We start from the raw sequence: 25,468 nt of genomic DNA on the forward strand, positions 1-25,468 counted from the left end.
TGTATCTGTGATAAACAACAAACCTTGATTTTCCTGACCATGGCTTATTCACAATGCATCATACAATAGGAAAGGAAGAGAAGCAAGCAGTTTCACTTCATTATTTCTAAAACCATGTTTATTCAGCTCAAACGTAAGAGAACAGGGTAGGGATAACAAGTAAATCATCCGCTCTCTGGGGCAAACACAAGCCTTCAGGTATCTTACTGCTTGTATGGCAAGGTGTGCACACGTGTTAAGTCACTTCAGTCATGTCTGACTCTCTGACCCCGTGGACTGTAGCCTGCCAAGTTCCTCTGTCCCTGAGATTCTCCAGGCAAGAATACTGGAGTGGGTTGCCATGCCCTCCTCCAGGGGGTCTTCCTGACCCAGGGATGGAATCCACGCCTCTTACATCTCCCACATTGGCAGCCGGATTCTTTACCACTAGCACCACTTGGGAAGCCCCATGGCAAGGTATGGCTGTCCATATATGCATTCTAACACCATGGGTAAGCAGAGTCCTTCTTGTATATACTAGTGAAATCAGAGGCTATAAACTAGTGACCCGGACTCTGAATCTGGTTTTCACAATTTTAAAAAGTTTTAACATAAAAATCCAAATTTTTACCTTCTTTAAAAAAAATAAAAATTAGATCTAGTCTCTTTGGGCCTGGATTCTGATGAGGTGACTCTGAGATCTGAGGATGGAATTTAAAGGTGAGTATCATCCTAAAAGATGGTGATGTAAGCAGATAAGGCAGCGTGTCCCCAGAGAAAGAGAAACAGGTGTGGCTTTCTTGATATAAGAGAAGCCATTTTTGGCCTAAGCCATTTTGGGATCTAAGCCCGGCCAAAATGCTTGCCCTTGAACAGGTCTCAGTAATTAATGCTCTTCAGGGAACAAAAGTGGGGCTTTCCAGGTGGCACAGTGGTAAAGAATATGCCTGCCAATGCAGAAGACAGAAAATATTCTAGTCCGACCCCTGGGTTGAAAAGAACCCCTGGAGTGGGAAACGGCAGCCCACTCCAGTATTCTTGCCTGAAGAATCCCATGGACAGAGGAGCCTGGCTGGCTATGGTCCATGGGTCACAAAGAGTCGGACACGACTGAGCACACACACAACAACAGGGAACAAAAGTACAAATTGTTATTAAGCAAGAGAAGTACTACACTATCAAAGGTAGTATGTGAGTTGTGTAAGGACTGCCAGTTTTCTTTCAACGGTAAAGATCAGCCTGAAGCGTCAACCACCAAAGCAGATCAACCAGAACATAAGGGATGATGATGTTGACCTAGCTTCTTATCCGGTTGTCTTGCCAGTCTCCCCCATTTTTAGACTTGTTCACCTCTCTCCTCCTAAGTCTTAGCCAGCATAATATTTCTAAACACAGACAGAATCAAATCTTGCACAAAGGCCCCCAAATCTGTCTCTGCCTTTGTAAGCATGCATGGCCTTCCCACTACCATTCAGGACAGAACCTGCCCAGTCCTCAACACTAAGCTTAAAAATCACTATTAAGAACTGTGGAGGGTCTGGGATTTTACTCAGCTTGATACTAACAAGTTAGCCTGCCTCCACATCAGAGTTCATGACCACTTTCAGCAGGACAGGCAGCATGAGCTTCTTATTTGCATTGGTTTCCCTTGCTTCTCCAAGGCCTACAGGGGCCTACAGAGTAGCTACGCTCTGCCCAGATTTGCACAGTTGGGTGGTTTTGTTAGGTAGTTAGACATTAAAAACAAGGAGGTGACAGAGGGGGAAAAAAAAGCAAGAGGGGAATAATCAAGCTAAGCCCCAACAATCTGGGGACCCGCCCCTGACAGTAGCAGCAAAGAGGTGATAGTGGCTAAAGACGGGAGGGAAGCAGTCCAGCTAGTCCCCACCTTAGAGACCCTCCCCTGTCCTCACCTAGAACAAAGGAAACTGTGATCAGTTGGTAGGCAATTTATCCTGATAAAGAGGGAGCACAGTAACAGGAGAGAACGTCCCCGGGCTGCACATGCTATGTGTGTGTGTGTGTGTGTGTGTGTGTGTGCTCAGTCACGTCTAACTCTTTGCGACCCCATGGACTAGCCTGCCAGGCACCTCTGTCCATGGGATTTTTCCAGGCAAGAATACTGGAATGGGTTGCCATTTCCTACTCCAGGGGAATCTTCCCGATCGAGGAATCGAACTTGAGTCTCTTGCATCTCCTGCATTGGCAGGCGGATTCTTTAGCATTGTGCTACCTGGAAAGCCCCATATACACTCTGGATCGAGCCCAGGTCCCCTGCATTGCAGGCGGATTCTTTACCAGGTGAGCCACAGGGGAAGTCTCTTATAAACTCTAGTAAACACAAACTCATTATACCAACATCATAATAAAATCTACATGTGGTTTTGCTGTCCCTTAGGTGGGTTTCTCTTAGTGAATCAAGAGTAGGGGCATATGCAATAATGAACTTGTTACAGAACTTGGGACAGTCAATCAAACAGCAATCATCACCCACGATGGCACCCCGCCTCCTCCCCCTGTCACCCACCCATGACCTGTCACTCACCCATAAGTGCATTCCACCTCCTGGCAGAATAACTCCTTATAAACGTACTTAAACCTGTATAGGAGGGCTGGTTTCACCTCGCAGAAACAGCCGGCTCTCCCTCTGAGAGTGTATCTATGCTTTAATAAACTTTGCTTTGTGCTGAAGCCTGAAGAGGTAGTTCGTATATTTTTGCTTGCTGTCTCTAGAACTGAGATAGCTGCTCTGGGTCTCCCATTGACTTCCTTGGTTAAAGCTCTCCAACACAATGCATGCCTACCCATCTAACATCTCCACAGCTGAGAAATACTGAATTTAGAAATCCTTTATTGTAAAGAGTTACTGGCCAACTTGTCCAATCTTTGACCCTGTTGGGAGGCATTATCTTAACTCTGTAGGCAGCAAACATATCTGCCTTCTGCCCTGGAGGGAGACACTATCTTCCAAGGTTGTTTGCTATATAAATATCCTTGCCTAGAACAAGACTGACATAAGACAGGCAGAGATGCAAAATGCAGGAGACCCATAGAGAGTGTCTCAGAGGAATCATATTGTTACCCCAAAATTGGGTTTGCCTCTTGGTGGGTGTAAAGCCCAAAGACACAACCAGGGCAAAAATGGGGAGAAGGATTCATTACTTGCAGTAAGTAAGGAGAACACTGGAGATGTTTCCCAAAGCAGTGTATCCCCAACAGCAAAGTTGGGGAAGATTTTTAAGGTAAGGGTACATGCCTATTTATGAAGGGGTTTGGGTGGGAGAATTCAGCATAAAATTTGGGTAAAGGTTGACACAGTCCAAGCTTTAGTTGACTGAAGTCGGAAAAGGTTAACGTCATCATCCTTTAGGTTCCAGTTGATCTGATGGAAGTTTCTTATGACTCTCCAGGTCTGGTAAGGTGCCTCTTCTTAACACTTACAACACTCTTAACCTTCATGTTTTATAGCTTTCCATCAACATGCTTGTTTTTTACTATATAGGTCTGCACAGTAAACTGACACCTGAGCTTGTGTCTATCTTATTAAGAGTTGATTCCTTCACTCTAGAGGATAAAGGCTGATATGGGAATATTCACTCTAGGAATACTGGATTTAGGAATTCTTTATCTTAAAGACTTACTGGCCAACTTGCCCAATCTTTGACCCTGGAGGGAGGTATTATATTAACTCTGTAGAAAGCAAACATTATCTGTCTTCTGCCCTGGAGGGAGGCATAAATATATTAACCATACATATACATTCTTTATTGGAAACAAACTTTCTTTGATCTATATTCAAATGTTATTGCAAAGTGTTTCAGGAAAGAGAGTGGGGTGAGAAAGAGGATGGTCACAAGCCAAATCATGTCTGAGTCCCCGGGATAGCCACCAAAAGAGAGTTCTTGGCTTTGTGCAGAAAAGAATACAAAATCAACCCATAATATAGTGAAAGAAGGTTTATTCAGGGAGGAAACATACTCTATGTGTGGCCATCTCAGAAGGCAAGAGAGGGTCCAGGCAATGGGAGTTGTCAGTTTTTATGCATACATGCATGCCCAGCTACTCAGTCATGTCCCACTCTTTAGGACCCCATGGACTGTAGCCTGCCAGGCTCCTCTGCCCATGGAATTTTGTAGGCAACAATACTGGACTGGATTGCCATTTCCTTCTCCAGGGGATCTTCCTGCCCCAGTGATTGAACTTTCATCTCCTGCATTGGCAGGTGGATTCTCTACTTCTGAGCCTCCTAGGAAGCCAAATTATGAGTATATAAGAACCCAAATAGCTCTAATCTGAAAGGTAAGCACCTTACACTCAGGCTTCAGAGTGGGGCTGGAGAAGAGTTAAAGGTGAGCAGAGGACAGAGGCCTCCATGGTCACCCACATGAGGATTTGAAGACATTGAGTAAAATACATTAACTGGCCTGATCAGCCCAGGCATTTGTTGTTCTAGACCTTAAAGTGATTTTTAAAAACTATATCTAAGGTCACAGGTAATCATATTATGAGACAGACCTGAGTACAGTGTCAAACACCTAAAATTTTTTAAGATTAGAAAGTATAACTTTAATACAGTTTTGTAAAAAAAAAAAAAAAAAAAACCTACAAGGGCTCTAGGTAAACTTTATTATTATACTTTAACGTGAGATCTAATTTAAAGATAGAAAGTATCACTTTAAAGGTATGGATCATCATAATAACGTTTTGGTGATGATTGGAAACATTCTCCAAAATGCCTTCCTCAAGGCGGCTTTGTAGCACAATATATGGCCTGAGTCATTTCCGTATTAGGGATTACAGTAACAAGTTAGTTTAGCTTAGGCATTCCCAATCAGTTTAGCTTAGGCGTACTGGTTTTAACTTGTTCTTCTCTATTCAAATTTTTCTTCCATATAGAATATTTCATTAAGTGCTGGTAAGTCGTCTTCGGGATCTGCTGTGCCATGCTGAACCACGTAGTTCAAAAACTGCAATTCAATATAATCAGGAGAGTTGCCTTTTTCTATGAAGATGTGGCTATGATATTTAGCCTCCACTTCCCTGTGCTGTTTCTTTTCCACTTAACATTTTCAGCCGTTATACGTTTTCTGAGAATGGCTTCTGCAAAGGAAAATGGGTAAATATTGCCACCACAGGTGTAACCCCATTTCATCTCCCACCACTCCCCCAACACATAGGAAGCCTTCAACCCACAGCTACGGAACACGCAAATGAAAGAATGTTATTTCTCACATCGGAAATGGAAACAACACAACATGACGAAAAGGTAAAATAAATTACGGTCTATCCACGAAATAGCTTATTAATGTATAACCACTAGAATCATGATTTCGAATATCTTCCTTTCCCAACTTCATGAAAACAGATACAGCAAGTGAAGAAGAGGCTGCAATTTTATAAAACAATTTCAAATAAAATTAAGAGATTAAAATTAACAGTTATGACTTGACGATAGTATTGTGGGTGATTTTATTCTTTCCTTTAGGCTTTTCTATATATACACTATAAATAATAGTACAGGTATTGGAAAAACACGTTCATTTCCAGCATTGGATCCTCTGGTGTTCTCTGATTCTCCTCCAGAAACAGTGAAGCATTTCACTTTCATTATTTCAGAAAACAACCCTGTCCCCTTCAGCTCTCACCTCCAGTTCCTCCATTTTCCCTGCCCTCAGCCGTAAGCAAACCCCGGCATTTTATGTCTCTATAGATTTGTCTATCCTGGACGTTTCCTGTAAACAAGATTGTACAATACGTGGTCTCCACAGTTCGCAGTCTTTGTAAATATCACTTTAGTCAGCACTCATCAGATGGACTGGCAAACTGTCACCACAGTCGTGGAGTAACAGTTGAAAACTCCTGAGGGTAGATTAGATAAGTTTCAAAAAAAAGCTTTTTTCTTTTTAAGAAGAGTTTCAGGTTCACAGCAAATTTAAGAGGAAGGTACAGAGATTTCCCATAAATTCCCTGTGGACTGGGTGATTTTCATTTGTGTGGCCAGTGACCCACGTTCAGCAGCGTCCAATGAATGTCCATTAAATGAAAGTGTTAAGTCGCTCAGTTGTGTACAACTCTGTGACCCCATGGACTATAGCCCACCAGGCTCCTCTGTCCATGGGATTCTCCAGGCAAGAATACTGGAGTCGGTTGCCATTTCCTTCTCCAGGGGATCTTCCCCACCCAAGGATCAAATCCACATCTCTTGCACTGCAGGCGGATTATTTTTACCACCTGGTAAAGAATACGCCTGCAATGTGGGAGACCTGGGTTCGATCCCTGGGTGGGGAAGATCTCCTGGAGAAGGGAACAGCTACCCACTCCAGTATTCTAACCTGGAGAATTCCATGGACTGTATAGTGCATGGGGTCGCAAAGAGTTGGACACAACTGAATGACTTTCACTTTCACGCTTTACCATCTGAGCCACCAGGGCAACCTGTGTTTCTATGGACAATGTAAGTTATGACATGTTGACTTTGATCATGTTTCTTCAGCTGTAGCAACAGCACTGTCTAGTGGGTCAGGGTTCCCTCAGGATGGACGGCGTTGGCGATAAGAATGAGAAGACACAGCGAGTCGTGGTGTTTCCAAGTGTCTTCTGACTATTGTTTTCAGGGCAGCTTTTATCTTTTTAGTTGTACATAGAGACAAATGTAAAGTGTAGAGTCACACCAAATCAATGGGTCAGCAGTTTTTAACCCTTATCGGAACCAGGACACTGTGTTTTTCAGTTACAAAAAGTTTAAAGTTGTTTACATCATCTTCTGGCTTGGAGGCCTGCTAACATCTGGTGACTCTTTTATTGATAAGGGTTGATCAGCCAGGACACTTTTGCACCAGGCACAGAAAGTACCAGGGTTACATTTTTTAAAGAATACAGGCACAGCAGATTATGACAAAGAAAGAATTCATAAACTCAAAGTTTCAAGGTAAAACCTGTTTTCTGTACTCTATCTTATGCCTTGAGCCTAACAGAGAAGAATGTGGTCCCATAAAGTCATGGCACAGCAAGCTGAAAACAATGTAGCACCAAGGTCAGTGCTTAGCAAAATCACCAGCTGAATTAACAATCGTCTTATTATTTGTATTAAAGGTAAACTTCTATTTATATAAATCTCTAACTATTATGTTTTCATTATATAGGCTAAATATGTTGAGAATAAAAAGCATAATGAGTAAATATAGACTAAGTAACAGTTTTATAAAGCAATATTTCTTATAATGCTTAACAAGCCTTTCTTTCTTACAAAGGGCTCTGTGCCCACCGGGACTTTTTGTGTGGAGGCTCTCAGTGCTGTTTTGTTGTTAAGGAGTAGTCAAGCACATTAGCTCCTAAGGCACAGGTACATTTATTAAACAAACCAATATGCTAGTAAGAGGAATTTAGATTAGTATATTCTATATCTCAGATAATTTCATGAGGGTGTTACCGTTCAGGGGCCTTATCGGTTGAGGTTTCAGAAAGATCTATTTTAGAAGAGAATCAGGAAAGGCCTTTTGCCTAAGTCACAGAAAATAAGGAGAGGTTTATTATAGCAAACATCAGAAAGACAGATATTATCTTCAAGGTGAGCGCTGAGGCAGCCTTCCGAGAATCCCTGAGGGCTGAGAAGCCGTGCTCAAATCAGTCCTCTTCCTCATGACTCTGTCACGGGTGGGATCTCATGGGCTGGCTCCCGGCACTGGAGGACTTGTTCTGGTTTGCAGTGTCCTGACAGGTTGTTTGACCTTGGGTCATTCTTTGGTTCTTCTGGGTCACAGTTGCCTCATCAATAAAATAAAGGACAGGATCATTTTCCAGATCCTTTTCCAGGCTAACTTTGTGTGAATCTTTAAGTGGTGTTTTGGGGCAGCTGATAAAAAAACTACCATAGGTTCTTTCACTGCTATTTCCATTAAATGAGTGGTCCACAATTTATAATGAGACACATAAGCCTCTGAGGGTTTTAAGACTTGCCCAAGATTATCAGGACAGTAGCTGAACAGGCCATTCAGGTCTCCTTTCTGAGGTTTATATATTTGCGTAAGGGAGCAGGATGCTATGGTGCATTCCTGGGACAGACCACCCCCCACCACCCCCAGGTCCTCCACCTGCCTCTTACTTGTAGAAGAACTTTAGCCTCCCAGACTTTCCCCAAGCTCCAAAGAATAAACTTAATCAGAGAAGTGAGAAAGTACAGAAACAAAGCAAAACAGCCAAGTAAGACCAAAATAAGTATTAATAGTTTAGTCCTCAGACAAAGTCAAGGACCTTTTGTTCCTCCTGAAGGGCTACAGATAATATTCTGAGACATATCCTTTGAGCTGTTCTACAGAGAGTGAAACCCCCACTAGATCAAAGCAGTTAATTGTATGTTGCCCACAAGCACACAGACCCCGGACCAGTTGAACCAGTAGGTTGATGATATTGATTCAGAATTACCTCACCACCAATCGATCAGAAGAATGTCCATGAGCTGATCACACATTTGAAACCCTCTTCCTCACCCTGTCTTTAAAAACCTTTCCCGAAAACTACTGGGGAATTTGAATCTTTTGCACCATTAGCTGCCAGTTCTCCTTGTTTGGTACCTGCATAAACCCTTGTACTTTTCCCTCATCACAACCTGATGTCAGTAGGTTGGCTTTAATGTGCCCTGGCAAGTGGACCCAGGGTTAGTTTGGTAATACTTGTACAAGACACAACTTCTTTGATCTTGTTTCCGCTTGTGTTAAAAGGTGGTAATACCTACCTCACAGGTTTGTGAAATGCTAACTATTGCTGTGGGCTTCCCAGGTGGCTCAGTGATAAACTGTCCGCCAATGTGAGTTTGATCCTTGGTTCGGGAAGATGCCCTGGAGAAGCAAATGGCAACCCACTCCAGTATACTTGCCTGGAAAATCCCATGGACAGAGGAGCCTGGTGGGCTACAGCCCATAGGGTCGCAAAGAGTCCAACACTACTTAGGGACTAAACAAACAAAAAACTATTGCTATACCCTCACCATGTCAGATGTGGCAATCAGTTTTGCAATAAAGAAAATATAGACAGTAGTATAAGATTAAGACATGATCACTGAAGGCCTGCAAACCAAACTGATCTTTCTGGATCCCAATTTTCTCCAGGTTGAAAATCAGGACAAAACAGGTTACCTTTTTTTAGGACTAAATGCAGTGTCTCTCCAGCATCTCGTACAGACTTTAGCTGCTGGAAAAACCAGTGTTCATAACTCGTCCCTTTATTCTTCTTTTACCTGGGATTTATAAGATTTTAAACACAGTGTCTCATTTTGAGGCAGTTAAGGGTCTCAGAGGTTGTCACCTGCCTAAGGCTACAAAGTTAACCTTGTGAACTCCAAGGCCCACACACCCTTCACTGGTCTCCTCCAGCCTGATAAATCCAATCAGCATCTAAACCAACTGCCCTCCTAGGAAGCAAACTGCCACCCGCGGGCAGTCTGTTATCTGTATCCCAGGCGGAGGAAGAACGTTCGGTCTCGAGGCAGGGCGGGAGGCCTATCCTCACGCGCCACCCTCTGATTTGCGTCTAAGCAAATTTTGCCTGCGACTCAAAAATTCCAGAAAGCCAGGCGTCCTGGCAGCTCGAACAGCAGCCCCGCTCCCAGCCGGTCCCCGGCCTTCCCCACGCCACGGCCACAGTGGGTAGTGCCCTGTAGGGGGCCCCCGTCCGCCGAGGAAGGCAAGCCAGGTCCTTCCAGCCTCTGGTCGGCTACCGGCCCGCCCAGCCACCCCACCCCCCCGTCAGGGACGTGAGCTGCTGCCTCTCCGAGGTCTGCAGCCCCATCTCCGCGTCGCGGGAGGACCCGCGCGGCCTCCCGTTCTCGCCGCCGCGCCGCCGCCACCGCTCGCGCCTCGCCATGAGCGCGCTCCTGCGGCTCGCCGGGAGCCGGCTCAAGCTCCCGCAGCCCCCCAGCCCGCCGCGCCGCCTCTTATCCCTTTGTCGCGCCAGCAGCGGCGGGGGAGGCGGATGTGGCGGCAGGGAGGATCTGCTCGGGCAGCAGCGGCTGCCGGATACCCAGGCCGGGAGCAGCCAGGGCCCGGGCAGACCGGCGCCCCCAGCGCGGGACTCGATCGTCCGGTGAGTGTCCGGCGCTCGCCGCCGCCCGGGTCCCCGGCAGTGGCGGGGGGTTGGGGGGGGGATGATCCCAAGAAGCGGGGCGGCTGCAGCGCTCGAGTCTCGGCAGACCCGGGAACCTGTAGTGTTTGGTGCCAACTTTTCGGGGAGATGGCGGCTGGTGGGGGTTTGGAGGGGCGGGCAGCGCGGGCACCCGGAGGATGGGCTGGGCAAGCGCGAGAACGGAGAGTCCCTGGCCGGCCCAGGTCCGGGAGCGGGGGGTCGGGAGGGCTTGGACCTCCCCAGCGGGTGCTGCGTAGCCCAGACCGCGTACCGCGGTCCAGGTGCGCCTCCGGCAGCTGGCTCTGACTGACGCAACCGCGCCGGGCGCCACATGGACAGGAAAAGGGGCGGCGCGGCCAGGGTGAGAGCCCCCGAGGAGGGGGGGCGCCTGCTCCACTTTCTGCTCCCCGCTTCAGCTCGTCGGATCCAGGGTCCGGGGCTGGGGCGCTGCGGGGCTCGGGTGGGAGGAGTAGGGGTGTCACAGCCAGGGCCCGGCGATCCGCGCCGTTCGGCGCAGCGGCTGCGCCTCCCGGACGCTATCTGAGCGCGGTGGACTATGACTGCCGTTCAAGTCCGCGCTCATCACCGCAGCCTCCGGCGCCTGGGAGGACTGCGGCCCGGCGCACCTGGTGACTCACTGGAGGCGGTCGAAGTCGGGGCCGTCTGGTTCCAGGCGTCGCTGCACCGTGGGCACGGCATACCCAGCGCAGCTTGTTTCCGAAGTTCCCTCTAGGGCCAGAGGCGAACTCTGGGAGCCCTGGGTCAGGCCTTCCGCCGTCCCCTCCCGGAGATGTTCGCTGGTCCCCCTCCACCCACCTCCCCCTGATCCCTCACACACACCCTAGCCGCTCCTCTTCGCCCTTCGGCGGGAGAAAGGGGACGTAGAGTCCTGTGTGGAGAAGTCTGTTAGCTGGGGATCCAGACATGTAGAACGAAGCGCTCCGGACATTCCTGGGGGTGGCGGGAAAGCCCTCACTAGGCCTGCTAATTCCGGGATGCCAGTCACCAGTCACCGAGTAAGCTGTTCGCCTCCATCCATAGGCATCCTCTCTGTTTTCCTTCTAGCCCTCATTCTGAGAATGAATATGCCTGTTTCCAAAGCACTTCTTGAGGTGGCCTGCGACTCCAAGGACCCTTTTGTTTAGATTACCCGGTCTCTCTGAAAGTTGAGATTTTATCTCTTCCTGTCATTAGGTTTTAAGCAATGAGCTCACCTCAAGGGGTTGTTACCGAACATAACTGGGAACACTGGCCAAATGTGCAGCAAAGCCAATCTACCCGACATGGTGTTGTGATGTAGGCAAGTACAACGTTTGTTGTAGGCGAGTCCAGGACAAGCCTCAGATTCACTCCAGCTTGGTTTCTGAGTTAGCGTTTTGTTTTGTTTTTCTTTTTTTTAAGGGGAAGAACTGAAAGGCTGGACTTATTCATCTTTGACGTTTTTGTGATATTTCATTTCTTTTTTTGTTTTGTTTTGTTTTTTTATCTCTTCATTTTCTTTTTTCTTAATTAGTTTATTTATCTATTTTTTAACTTTACAATTTTATATTTGTAGTTTTGGCAGTTGGCATGTCTTTGGTTTATGCCTCTCTGACTTGCTGGTCCTTGAGTGGGAGTCTGTTAGCTCATCTTGCTGAGCATATAGTTAGTGAGATCTATGATAGCAATCTTATTTATTTTTATGATAGCAATTTTAGCACATTAATGAGATTACCAATAACAATTTTAGTCATCTGGCTCTGGTTGATGTTTACTTAGCACAGGAGTAAAGTCACAGGGCACAGGAAACTGGACAAAAATTTTAGATAGGTTAATCATAAATTGAATAAGAGGTTTTAGGGGGATTTGGTTTCAGGGTAAGAGTCTGAAGACAGTATAGGAGGCAAAAATCTCCTTCCAACTAGAAGTTGACATGACAACTTTTCTCACCGGGCCTGGGGATGGGAGTGGATCTCTTGATTAGAAACATTTATGCCACTTTTTAGACTTATTGAACCTGGTAACTCGTTGTTTGCTTTGCTTGGCAACCCACTCCAGTCTCTTGCCTGAAAAATCCCATGGATGGAGGAGCCTGGTAGGCTGCAGTCCATGGGGTCGCTAGGAGTCCGACACGACTGGGCGACTTCACTTTCACTTTTCACTTTCATGCGTTGAAGAAGGAAATGGCAACCCACTCCAGTATTCTTGCCTGGAGAATCCCAGGGACCGGGGAGCCTGGTGGGCTGCCGTCTATGGGGTTGCACAGAGTCAGACACAACTGAAGCGACTTAGCAGCAGTAGCAGTAGGAATAATGAGTAACCCCAAAGAATGATACATTACACATGTAACAAGTTGTGGGGGATTTAGTCAAGTAGCTGAGTTGGTGACAGATCTGAGCTTCTGTAGCTGTGTGCTCTTCATTTATTGGAATGGTAGGAACTGCAGGTGTTTTCTGGGGAAAGTGCTTTTGGAAGGCGTGTTTCCAGTGTTCAAGGGTAGCTCAGAGGCGCAGAAGAACATTTTACAATTATAAGAACAAAGGTAGAGTCCTTGTAGAGCTCCTGCCCTTACAGTTGGATTCTTTATGGCTCAGGAAATTGTCCATGCTGGTCAACCAAAGCCTGAGCTTGGGTCCGGGGCTATTTCCACTCAGAGCTTTAGAGCCACCCAGACACTCCTTTTTGAGAACCTACATTCCAGGCCCCACCCAGACTTAGGGAGTCCAACTTGATGGGCTGAGGCACAAAGCCTTTCTCTTTCCCACATTCTCTGGCTGATCCTTCTCATTGCCAAGAACCACTTGGGACCCACACTCCAGTGCCTTTCCACACTATGCAGAAATGAGGACCCAATATGGCCCAAATTCATAGTCAAGAAAGGCGGGAAGGGACTTCCCTGGTGGCCCAGTGGTTTAGACTCAGAGTTTCCACTACAGGGTGCCTGGGTTCCATCTAAGATCCTGCACACCAAGCAGTGTGGCCAAAATAATAATAAAGATAAGAAAAGCAGGGAATCTGCATATAGCATGTGGTCCTCGGCTACATTTTGCTGCAAAGAAGATTCTGGCTCATTTATAAGGTGATCTGTGAACTTTCACATATAGTTCAACAGAACAATAGTTGTTTCACTGGGAACCCAGTTGCTCTATCCCAGGTGATTAAAAGCAAGCAAAAACTTTCCTGGTTTTTAGACAGCTGCATGCCCATCTATTCCATTTCTTTTGGCTCAGCTGACAGTGCAAAGGCTCATCTTGTTAAATTTTGAGACCTTTAAACATTTTCCAAGCACCCCTCTTTCCTCTTCCACCAAATAGGAGCTGTGCCCACCAGTTACATTCGTCAGATTCTTCTCTGAAAACTGGGAAGAGTTTTACGTCTGGCCATTTTGTCCTGTCCCTTTGTCTATGGCCACTTACTGCTGATGGGACCTGGCTGGGAGCTCACCCTGCAATTTTTGAAAACTGTTGTGTGTGCAAGACCCTGGTGGAGATGGAAGATAAAACTTAAGCTCTGAAGCTTGGGTACTGCCTCAGCTAAGCCTTTTGTTTATTACTGTGGGAGGAAAATGAGCCAACTTTCTTTTTTTTTTTTAATATATTTTAATTAAAAAATTTTATTGAAATGTAGTTGATTTACACTGTGTTAGTTTCAGTTATATGGCAAAGTGATTCAGTTACACATATGTCTGTGTATATATAGATAATAGATATATATGTGCTCAGTTGTTCAGTTGTGTCTGACTCTTTGTGACCCCATGGACCATAGCCTGCCAGGCACCTCTGTCCATGGGGAGTCTCCAGGCAAGATACTGGAGTGGGTTGTCATGCCCTCCTTCAGGGGATCTCCCCCACCCAGGGATCCAACCCAGGTCTCCTGTGTTGCAGGCGGATTCTTGACTGTCTGAGCCATGAGGAAAGCCCAGATATACGTATAGATATATCTTTTTTTTTCGGATTTCATAGTTATTTCAAGATATTGAATGTATTTCCCTGTGCTGTATCGTAGGTCCTTGTTGTTTGTCTATTTCATATATAGTAAAGTCTGTTAATCCCAGACTCCCAATTTATCCCTCCCCCTGCCCTTCTTCCCCTTTGGTAACCATAAGATTGTTTTCTATGTCTGAGGGTCTGTTTCTGTTCTGTAAATAAATTCATCTGAAAGAGCCGACTTTCTTGATTGTTTATAAGTAAGGAACATTTAGTCTGGATGGTGGTGAAAAGTGGTCTCTGAAATGGCTCATCCCAGGAAGCTGCAGAAAGAGAGCCTGCCTCGTACCACGTTTATCTCCATCTGCCCCAGTCCCTGGGAGCTGACACCTGGGGGATGCTAAGGGGAAGGTGGCCCCTGCTATTTTTCAGGAGGTTCCAGTGCAGACTTGAGGGGCCCAGAGGAGTGAGAGGCTCCTGTGAAAGGCCTCGGGAGAATATCAGTGCATCTCCCTAGTGTTTCTGCAGCCTTTGTTTCCCAGCCCTTCTGTAAACTCTGGAGCTTAAAGTGTATCCTGACCCATCACTTCTTACCCCCTCCACAATCCCCTGTGTTAGTACCCCCCTCCAAGTTTGCTTCCCCCCTGGACCCAGATTCTTCTGGAGTAGAAGGAGTGTGGTGGAGAAAGGGGATTATTGAACCAAGAAACCCAAACTTCTTACTACAGTAAACTTAGAAAATGCAGAAGAAAAAGTGACCCCTAGAAAATTACCATTCGCATCCAGCTTGTTTACCTCCACTTATTTTGAAAACTAAGAGGTTGTCACATTTTATGCCCAGTTAAGTAGTTCGTGATTGCTCTCCTGGGCACACCCCCGACCCTGTGCACACCCGGAGGAGCATCCTTTTGCTGTCTAATTAGAGTAAGAGACCTTCTGAGAAAATGTGTGGTACCCACCCTTTCTAGTCAAACCTAGACCTGACCGTGCTGTTTCTCTTTCCCAATGTAGAGAAGTCATTCAGAATTCAAAAGAAGATCTGAGTTTATTGCAAGAAAAGACCCCTACCTTTAAGCCAGTTCTTGCTATTATTCAGGTATGCTGAGAATGTGGTTCTGTCTTGCTATTTTATGATGTCTTTTTTTGGGGGTGGGGGGCCGTTTTGGGTCTTCACTGCCACGCATGGGCTTTCTCTAGTTGTGGTGTGTGGGCTTCTCATTGTAGTGGCCTGTCTTGTTGCGGAGCACAGGCTTTTGGTGCATGGGTTCAATCCGTAGTTGTGGCACATGGGCTTAGCTGCTCTGCGGCGTGTGGAATCTTCCGGCCCAGGGATTGAACTTGTGTCGCCTGCATTGGCAGACAGACTCTTAACCACTGGACTACCAGGGAAATCCTGGTGTTTTTCAGTCTAGATTGTATACAGACAAACATCTGCATTTCTTGTCACAGACATCCCACTGGGGCTTAGGGGAGGAAGGAGAAGCCTCAGTTGGAAATGCTTGTTTCCCCCTTTATCTGGTCATTTGGCTGCTTCAAGGTTATAGGTCAGGTTCTGCTCTGTTTGTGTCTGTCTCCTTTTGGTGTGGATAACTTCCAGAGGTCGGGATATAGGTGCTCCCATAACTTGAGTTATGCAGGATATACTGTGGACAAGTATAAATTCTTATCAGATGTGATCTAAGGGGAAAGGGGAAAAACATGCCTCTTTGTTTCCATGGAAGACAGATGCTTGCCGAGACACGGTATTTGGTGATCTTACTACTCAGTCTCTAAAGCCTGCCTTGAGTCTGAAGGGCCAAAAGCTATGGCATGTCAGAAGGACTTCAAGTTCCACATCTGTCTTCTGACTTCAGACCCTTCGTTGCCAGCTTCAGTTGGCACTGTTTGCCACCTGTGTTGGCACACCCCGGTGATGCCAGGTGCGGGCAGGTGATGAGCTGAGCCAAGCCTGTAAGCTAATACAGCCCAACAGTTGAGCTGCCACTGTTGTTCTTGGCATGCGTTTAATGTATCAGGAGAGATGTCTCTAGTTTCATCATGTGATTTCAAGACCAGAGAGCTATGCTCAAGTCACTTGCATTCTTTGGAATCTGTTCCTGCAAAGATAGACAGGTGAGAAGATTGGAAAGAAAAGTGAACCAAGGTCCTAGCCTCCTGGAATTCAGCTTACTTGATAGCTTTTCACTGAAGGGCAAGTCATCTAAATCCCCCTGTTTGGCATTCCTCACTTAGAAGTGGATTCTGGTTGTGGCTATGTATGCCCTGTGAGGATTCTTATTTTAAAAAGAAACATAACTTGAAAGCCTGAGAAATTGCCATGTTAATAAGACCAGCCATTAGCTCCCTTTTATGAGCAATAAGATTCTTGTTCTGCATTTCCCTTTTATCATCTTTGTTGTTAGATAATGTATAATCACAGAATTAGTCTTTGTATTGTTCTGTGCCTATTCAAGATCTTTTTATGTTGTTCTTTAATACATTCTCCTTCTGTCTTTCCTCTCGTAAGGCAGGTGATGATAACTGGATGCAAGAAACAAACCAGAATTTGGCTGAGGAGGTAAGGATTGTTGATTTTTAAAAATGCATTTTAATTTTTGGATGGTACATTCATCTCTTCTCAATGACAAACTCACCCTGTGTTCTCTTTGCAGGCTGGCCTGAACATCATCTACACCTGCCTTCCTCCAGAGAGCGGGGAAGATGAGGTAAGACGGCAGGACATGTGACTCTTAGTTTGTGTTCCTCCCCCTCAGTCCTAGTAGACCTCTTAGCATCTCTCGTTGTGGGTGGAACTGACCAAGCCTTTTCTCAGGGCTGAACTTCTGGAGGGAAGAATTCACTTTTCCCACTACTGTAGATACTCTGTGATCTGTCCCTTACCATGTTTCTTTCTTTTTTCTTTAAAGTAGCATTGATTTACAGTGTTGTGTTAGTTTCTGATGTATAGCAAAGTGATTCGGTTATACATATATACTTGTATATTCTTTTTCATATTCTTTTCCATTATGGTTTATTACAGGGTATTGAATGTAGTACCCTGTGCTATATAGTAGTACCTTTTTTTTTTTAATATATTTATTTATTTGACTGCACCAGGTCTCAGCTGTGGCATGTCGGATCTTCGATCTTAGTTGCAGCATTCAGGATGTTTAGCTGTGACATACAAACTCTTACTTGTGGCATATGGGATCTAGTTCCCTGACCAGGGATCAAACCCAGACCCTCTGCATTGGGAGCTCGGAGTCTTAGCCACTGGACCACCAGGGAAGTCCCAGTAGCTTGTTTTTTATTTCCTTACCATATGTTTCTGCTCAATAAGGCCTCCCCTCATGTACTAGTGGTAAAGAACCCGCCTGCCAATACAGGAGACTTAAGAGACATGGGTTTGATCCCTGGGTTGGGAAGATCCCCTAAAGAAGAAATTGGCAACCCACTCCAGTATGCTTGCCTGGAGAATCCCATGGACAGAGGAGCCTGGTGGGCTACAGTCCATGGGGTCACAAAGGGTTGGACACGACTGGAGTGACTTAGCACACACCGTATGTTTCTGTTGACAGCATAAACTATGACATGGTCATTTTGGTTGTGTTTCTTCAGCTGTAGCAACAGCATTGTCTTGTGGAAATTGTCAGTGTCTGGAGGACTAGTTCTGGTTTGCGATGTCCTGACCTGAGTTGTTTGACCTTGGGCCATCCTTTGGTTCCTCTGGGTCACAGTTGCCTCATTGATAAAATAAAGGACAGGATCATTTTCCAGATCCTTTTCCAGGCTAACTTTGTGTGACTCTTTAAGTGGTGTTTTGGGGCAGCTGATAAAAAACCCACCATAGGTTCTTTCAGTGCTACTGTGTGTGCTATAGTTGTTTCCACCAGCAGGGATATCAGCCCTCCTATGTGCCTTCTCAAGCCTGGGATAGCCAGCACTGCATAAGCAGGGCCTCAGACACTAAACCAGGGCCATCCTGGTGTCTGACTCTTCTGTGGCTAGGTTTTCTTCAGACTGGCTATGGCAGTGATGAAAACTGTAAATAATCAGGAATAGCACTGAAGTCTCTTGTAGGTGCGTAAAGTTCAGAAGTAGGAAGTCCCTGGCTAGTGTGGTGGCATCACAAAGTCCTTAGATACTCAGGTTCCCAGAATCTTGCTGTGCTGCCTCATATCCACAATGGCCCATTCAACTCTGCAGATCACACCCACACTCGATTGTGTTGCTGTTCAGTTGCTCAGTCGAGTCTGACTTTTGGCAACCCCATGGACTGCAGCACGCCAGGCTTCCCTGTCCTTCACTATCTCCCGGAGCTTACTCAAACTCATGTCCATTGAGTCAATGATGCCTGGTTTACCAGTCACTCTTTCTAGGAATAGTGTTCCTTCCTGTGATTTTGAGGGATATTTACATTGAGTTAGTTAAATAGAAATGGATTTCATCTCTATCAACAACCTAACAATCTAAGGGTAGTCTTTGAATACTGTTGTTGTCCAGTCGCTCAGTCGTGTCTGACTCTGCAACCCCATGGGCTGCAGCATGCCAGGCTTCCCTGTCCTTCACTATCTCCTAGAGCTTGCTCAGACTCATGTCCATCAAAGCAGTGATGCCATCCAGCCATCTCATACTCTATCGCCCCCTTTCTCCCGCCCTCAATCTTTCCCAGCATCAGGGTCTTTTCCAGTGAGTCAGCTCTTTGCATCAGGTGGCTCAAGTATTGGAGCTTCAGCTTCAGCATCAGTCTTTCCAGTGAATATTCAGCATTGATTTCCTTTAGGATTGACTGGTTTGATCTCCTTGCAGTCCAAGGCACTCTCAAGAGTCCACATTCTAGCCAGGTCAGAGAGAAAATGAATCCAGATTCAGTGAGAAGTGATAAAATCCGAAAGAATTACTTCGAGGTGGGGAAAGGGAGTGTTAAGGGAATGGACTCTGCCCATAAGCCCTACATACCTTTCAGAGGCAGGCAGAAAGAAGGCTTGTCTTTTATAGGGAGGAGGAGACAAGGCTGGAAAGAAGCCAGTGTGATGAAAGAAAGGATTTCTTGACAAGATAACAGATGAGAGAATGTTTTACCCTGCAGCCAGCCTGTTCTCATGCGTGGAGGGAGGAGAGTGCCATCTGCCAGTCAGACTGAGGCTAGGTCAAAGTTTGGGCTTCCCTGGTGGCTCAGACGGTAAAAATGTGCCTACAGTGTGGGAGACCTGGGTTCAATCCCTTTGTTGGAAAGATCCCCTGGAGGGAAGCATGGCAACCCACTCCAGTATTCGAGCCTGGAGAATCTCCATGGACAGAGGAGCCTGGCGGGCTACAGTCATGGGATCACAAAGAGTCGGACATAGCTGAGCAACTAAGCACAGCACAGCACAGGTCAAAGTTTAAGAACCAGAGGGAAGGAAAGACACTTACCTAACGTTCTGATTACAAGCAGTTTTGTTCTGATGGATCAGTGGGGACAAGCAGTTCAGCTAAATTATTCATGGGCAAAAAAAATGGGAATTTGTGGGGTCTGTATCTGGCCTTGTTCCCAGGTAGGCAAAGATAGCATCAGATGGGCTCAAATCTGATTGTGGATGGGGAATTGTCTTTTATGGCTCTCATTTGAGGCATCTCATGTCTTTATTAATTGTTGAGCTTTGGTTTTGTTTTGCCCTGTTCTGGTAGAGAATAGTGATTAAGAAAGATACTAAAAATTCAGCCAAGCTTTTATAAATGTGGTGAGAAGGGAACATAGACTTCTTCTTTCTGCTTTAAACCAGGTCTTCCACAAGGACAAAAAGAAACTAGAACACATATATTTTTATGAATCCATGTTTAATATAATATGCCTTTTGTTGGGTCTTATTTTTGCACGACTGACTATAGTTTTCCCTTTAGATTATAGGTGAGATCCGGAAGATTAATGAAGACACCAGAGTACATGGCCTTGCCCTTCAGATTGCTGAGACCTCATTTAGCAGCAAAATCCTCAATGCTTTGAAACCAGAGAAAGATGTGGATGGGTAAGAACATATAAAAGAAAATAATGAACTCATTGCTAGTTTTTTTACGGTGAATTTTTGAAAACTGCTCTTTCAACTTTGTCAGTAATTAAGACTTGAAAGGAATAAATTTAAATATTTCAGGAGTTGGAGGGTCTGTTAAATTCTGCTTAAGAAAGTGCATGTTTGGGAGTATACACTTGCCCTTTTGTAGTGCTTATGTGCCATTTTGGAATTAACCAGTCATATTCATTTGAGAAATTCCTGTCTGACTTACAGAGTCCTTACCCAGCTCTCCTCTGCTAATAATTCTGCCAGACTAGAGAAAAAGCCCGGACACCTGCTTCACCAGCAATAGAGTATTCTTCCTCGGTTCCAGGCCAGTAGAGGAAAAGCAAAGCAAGCCCTTACATTCATAATGCAGGGTTTTGTTTGAAGGGAAGAACTGTGAATAGCAAGTGCTTTGATATTGGTCTTGGATTGGTGTCACATCATGGCATAAGCTTCGAGGGACAAGGAGTACTACCCGCACATATGGGAGTTCCTGATGTTTCCTAAAAGTTGAAAACCTCATTTTCCTATGTGGGAACAAGAGATTTATGTACTGTGACCTAAAAAAAACATACTTAGCATTACAGGGTGGTAAGCAAATTTATAACATTATTCTTGTAGGGTCTGGATTGAGTGGATTACCACCTCACTGACGCATCCAGATTCAGCCATTATCCAGGCCTTCTGTCGGGACTTAGGGCAGGGCAGACTCAAACAGGGAGAAAAGTTGTCATGAAAATCTCTGATCCTGTAGCTATGCTATGCTATGCTAAGTCGCTTCAGTCGTGTCCGACTCTGTGCGACCCCATAGACAGCAGCTCAGCAGGCTCTGCCGTCCCTAGGATTCTCCAGGCAAGAATACTGGAGTGGGTTGCCATTTCTTTCTCCAGTGCATGAAAGGGAAAAGTGAAAGTGAAGTCGCTCAGCAGACAAACCACAAAGAGAGAAAAAAATTCTAATTAGTTAGGAAACATCCAGAACCTCATGGTATCAAGGTAGAGTTTTCAATCTTTCATGAAAAGAGGAGTATGAAACCCTTCCCAAGTATCCTCATTTTGTTACTAACCTGTACTGAGATCATCAGTTTAAGGCATTGAAAGGACATGGTTCCTCCTTTTTTCCCTTGATTTCTGCAGGAGATGAGTACCGATGTCAAGTGGGGGTCAGACCTTGAATCCAAGTCTTGTGAGGTCACTCCCCGATTTCTAGGATTGATTATGGACTTTGATACTGACAGAGATGTAAATTCCTTCAGGGTAAAGTGGGCTTGGCTTCAGGACCATGGCAATGCACACATCCAGGGCCACCCTTCCGCAGAGTCCACTGAAATGAGCTCCCTGGAGCTGTGCAGTGAAGCCCTACGTGACTTCAAGCTGCAGACGTGCTGTCCAAGCAAGATCAGAACACACGTAGGGACCACGTTGGCGTTGCCTGAAGGGCCACTCTAAGAAGCTGATGGCCTCTATTCCTGCCCACCCTGTATTTTATATTTGTTTTTCTTGCCCACTCTTTAATTTCTATTTAATTATTTAATATATCCTGTCAACAAAAATTCAGTGAACTATCAAGTTAAAAAGGAATAAAAGAGAATTTTATTTGAGCCAAATCAAGGATTATACCTCAGCAAGCAGATTCTCAGGAAGCTCCGAGAACTGTTCTTCTGTTAGAAATCAGAGATAGTCATATGGTCATATAGATAGAAGTCAGATAGTATAGGGATAGAAGTCAGACAATCATACACATTGTCGAGAGAAAGGATAGCACATCACAATGACACACTGATGCTTTACATAAAATTCACTAAGGATACAGAGTCCTGATGAGAAGAAAGTAAAAGTGTTAGTTGTTTAGTTGTGTCTGACTCTTGCGGCCCCGTGGACTGTAGCCCCCTACCAGGCTCCTCTGGCCATGGAATTCTCCAGGCAAGAATACTGAAGCAGGTTGCCATGCCCTTCTCCAGAGGATCTTCCTGAGCCAAGGATCAAACCTGGGTCTCCTGCATTGCAGGCAAATTCTTTACATCTGAGCCACCAGGGAAGCCCCATAGTCCAGATGAACCCCAAGTCACCATGGCCCCCTACAGAGCTGGGAAAGAACACTGTTCTTTTAAGAAGTTACATCGCTAATGTCAGAATTTTAAAAAAAGTTATCTTTTCGGTTGAGCAGGCAGGCTTGTCTTTGAGGAGCTCTGGTTAATGTGTCATGCAGGTGCGCACTGCAGAGCAGAGAGGGAGGGAGGAGGCCCAAACGAGCACGGAGAGAATTTTTTGTTTGTTTTTATTTGTTTATTTGACTGTGCTGGGTCTTAGTTGCAGCATGTGGGAACTACTTCCCTGACCAGGGATCGAACCCCGGGCCCCCTGCGTTGGGAGCATGGAGCCTTAGCCACTGGACCACCAGGGAAGTCCCCCAGAGAGAATTTTATAGTTAATTTTTCCTTGTCCTGCTTTAAAAGATAAACTTCTTTTCATTGTATCAGATATTGACTTGGCTGTTATTTGGGATTAATACATGTGCATTACAGATGAGTGAGTTTGGGCCTAATTTTAACTCACTTGTTCCCTTGTTTTTGGATTCAGATTAACAGATGTCAACCTGGGGAAGCTGGTCCGAGGAGATGCCCATGAGTGTTTTATTTCACCTGTGGCCAGAGCTGTAGTTGCACTTCTTGAAAAGTCAGGTATAACGCTCCTTCAGAAATGTTGCTATTCTGTGTTTTTTGGTATTCACATGAGCTTTAGTAAGGGTTTGTTTCTGGAAGATTCTTAGTGAAACCTGGAAGTTACATTCAGTGTCAGCTTTTTTTGTTTCTCATCAGATACGTATGACTATGGCAGATTTTTCTAAAAAGATTAACTATTATCATTTTAAAGAAAAACTGGTAAAGGTGAATGATTAACCTTGTTAAACATTAAATAACACATTAACACATTACATGTTAAACATTTTCTCAGCCTTTCTCATGAAACTCTCAAAATAACCACCATGAAAGACATTTCAAGTTTCAACTCCTCAAATCTGTCCATGTGTAGACCTAGATAAGATTTATATTTAAGGCTTGAGTGACTGTTAGATATAGTTTAGGGTATAAAAACCTAGATTAGGATTTATCAGTGAACAGTATCGCTTTCCGTATCAGTAGTTAATTTCTGTTTTTCTCTCCTTTTATGTCCGTGACATAAAAATGAATAATTTCTTAGTTATCACATGTAATAAGTAAATTATTACGGAGTCTTTCCTATATTTAAGGACTTTATAACTGAATACATGAAAATTTAACGAACTAAATTTTTCTTTGCACTAGCTTGAGCGAAAAAGAGACCTGTGTCCCTCCCCTACACCCAAACATGCAATGAGTAAACAAAAATTCTAAAATATATACCAAAGCTTTGTTAGAAGACTAACTTTCAAGATACATCTTTAGGACAATAGTCATTAACCTCAAATCTCTGAGATAATCCGAATAGACAGTGTCTTTCCATCATATGAATAATTAGGATGATGATTCTGCATCACCCCACCATAAAATTTGCACAGAAAGAATAAATTACAGCTTATGGTCATGGTAAGTATGGTGTCCAGAGGGCCAAGTTTTACGAGGCTACTTTTTTGCAGCCAGTTAAGCTGACGGTGCTGTTTTTGCTGAGGGTCCTGGTGTGCAGTGGCTGCAAACAGCAGGCTCCTGGGTAGTGGATGAAGCCTGTTGCCTGCGTGGGTTGCTCTAAGGGACCCTGAAGTGAAAGTGTCAGTCCCTCAGTCGTGTTTGACTCTTCGTGACCCCTGGACTGTAGCCCCCTGGGCTCCTCTGTCCATAGAATTCTCCAGGCAAGAATATTCTAGTGGGTTACCACTTGCAGACAGCCCTTTCCAGGGGACATTCATGTCTGGTATGCCCTCCCCGGTCTAGGCTCCAGACAGGTGTGCATGGTGCCTTTGGAAAGCGCCAGGGCACAATGGCCAGAGTCCACATTGGCCAGGTCATAATGTCCATCCGCACCAAGCCGCAGAACACGGAGCAGGTGAAGTTCAAGTCCCCTGGCTGCTGGAAGATCCACAGAAATGAGGATTTACTAAGTTTAATGCGGATGAAATTGAAAACTTGGTGGCAGAAAAGCAGCTTGTCCCAGAGAGCTGTGGGGTCAAATCCGTCCCTATTCCCGGCCCCCTGGACAAATGGTGGGCCCTGCACTCCTGAGAGCCCAGACACTGTCCCCTCCATAACACCCACCAGTAAATCCTACTTTAAAGGCTTTTTTTCCCCTTGCATAAAAGCTGTATGGGATGAAGACTTTGATGTTTTGATTATAATATTGAATTTTCATTTGGTGGATAGGTGTCAGCTTAGATGGAAAGAAGATCTTGGTAATAGGAGCCCATGGGTCTTTGGAAGCCACTCTACAATGTCTGTTCCAGAGAAAAGGGTCCATGACAATGAGCTCCCAGTGGAAAATACCTCAGCTTCAAGGCAAGGTAAGCATCTTTCATGTTGGAAGCGTATCTTCAAATGCTTATATTAGAAAAGGAGGACTGGAAATCCACAGACCAAGCGTTTTAATATAAGAGATTAGAGAAAAAACAGCAGAAAATTTCAAAGGATGAAAGCAAAGAACAGAGATTTCTATTGCAAAGCCAAAATCAGTTCTTGGAAAAGTCTAGTAATATAGACACGTCACTAGCCAAAATGATTGAGATGAAAAGAGAACACCAGCAATATTAGGAATGAACAAGGATACATAACCACAGAAGCAAAAACTATTTTTTTAAAAAGGTGAGTATGAGCAACTTTATGCTGATAAATCTGAAAACTTATAAAAATGGATTCACATAAAATTGAATAGTATATAACGTTGAAGACATTGAATCAGTCTAGCAGACAAAAATCAAACAAGCAGACAAAAAGACAATAGTTTTATAAATGAGCTGCTGCTGCTGCTAACTCGCTTCAGTCGTGTCCAACTCTGTGCGACCCCGTCGACAGCAGCCCACCAAGCTCCTCTGTCCCTGGGATTCTCCAGGCAAGAATACTGGAGTGGGTTGCCATTTCCTTCTTCCATAAATGAGCTACCACAGTCAAAAAACAGATAGGAAAAGACAGAACATAATGCAGACAGTGACAAGATGCTAATGGACAATTACAGGCCAATTTCACCTGTGAACATAGATGAAGTTACTACTAACAAAATAGAAAATAAAATCCAGGTTGAGGTTATCATGAGATTGTAAAGAGGGTTAACATCTATCAAAATGTATTAATGTAATTCATTACATTATCAGATTAAAATCTATACTTTCACCATAGTAGACACAGAAAAGTTATTAGATAAATTCTAATATTCATTATGAGATTTTTCTAAAAAGTCATCTTAGACTAGGAATTTAAAGAAATTCCTTAATCAGATAAAATGTCTATAAAAAACTGAGAGTGAAAATATCATTTAACAGTGAAATATG

General features: G+C 44.8%; 1 protein-coding gene, 1 long non-coding RNA gene and 1 other non-coding gene across 43 annotated transcripts in view; 2 read left to right on the top strand and 1 right to left on the bottom strand.

Annotated features, from left to right (window-relative positions):
* Nucleotides 1–4,586: 4,586 nt before the first annotated feature.
* Nucleotides 4,587–9,359, bottom strand: LOC145521562 (uncharacterized). Its single transcript, XR_014065494.1, has 2 exons — nt 9,111–9,359; nt 4,587–5,079 (listed from the first exon to the last, which is right to left on the bottom strand). It is a non-coding gene; the product is annotated as an uncharacterized LOC145521562 (long non-coding RNA).
* Nucleotides 9,360–9,721: 362 nt separating this feature from the next.
* Nucleotides 9,722–25,468, top strand: part of MTHFD1L (methylenetetrahydrofolate dehydrogenase (NADP+ dependent) 1 like) — a 253,716-nt gene continuing 237,969 nt past the window's right edge. For 31 of the 41 annotated variants that reach the window (XR_014065472.1, XR_014065473.1, XR_014065474.1 and 28 more), the window contains exons 1-7: nt 9,722–10,056; nt 15,012–15,096; nt 16,507–16,557; nt 16,652–16,705; nt 19,863–19,987; nt 22,597–22,697; nt 24,351–24,487. Coding sequence is in view for 17 of the 41 variants with exons in the window: in XM_081530228.1 (XP_081386354.1) it covers nt 9,836–10,056; nt 15,012–15,096; nt 16,507–16,557; nt 16,652–16,705; nt 19,863–19,987; nt 22,597–22,697; nt 24,351–24,487 (774 nt within the window). In the remaining 24 variants the exon portion in view is untranslated. Of the gene's footprint in view, nt 10,057–10,247; nt 10,457–15,011; nt 15,097–16,506; nt 16,558–16,651; nt 16,706–19,862; nt 19,988–22,596; nt 22,698–24,350; nt 24,978–25,468 lie in introns of those variants that run through there. The other 10 variants (XR_014065482.1, XR_014065481.1, XM_081530239.1 and 7 more) reach the window with 6 other exon arrangements.
* LOC145522113 (small nucleolar RNA SNORA70) lies at nt 23,627–23,760 on the top strand. The gene has a single exon (XR_014065926.1). It is a non-coding gene; the product is annotated as a small nucleolar RNA SNORA70 (small nucleolar RNA).

This window comes from Giraffa tippelskirchi, chromosome 9 (genome assembly GCF_054371585.1).
Source record: "Giraffa tippelskirchi isolate mGirTip1 chromosome 9, T2T-mGirTip1v1.2.pri, whole genome shotgun sequence".
Classification (NCBI taxonomy): domain Eukaryota; kingdom Metazoa; phylum Chordata; class Mammalia; order Artiodactyla; family Giraffidae; genus Giraffa; species Giraffa tippelskirchi.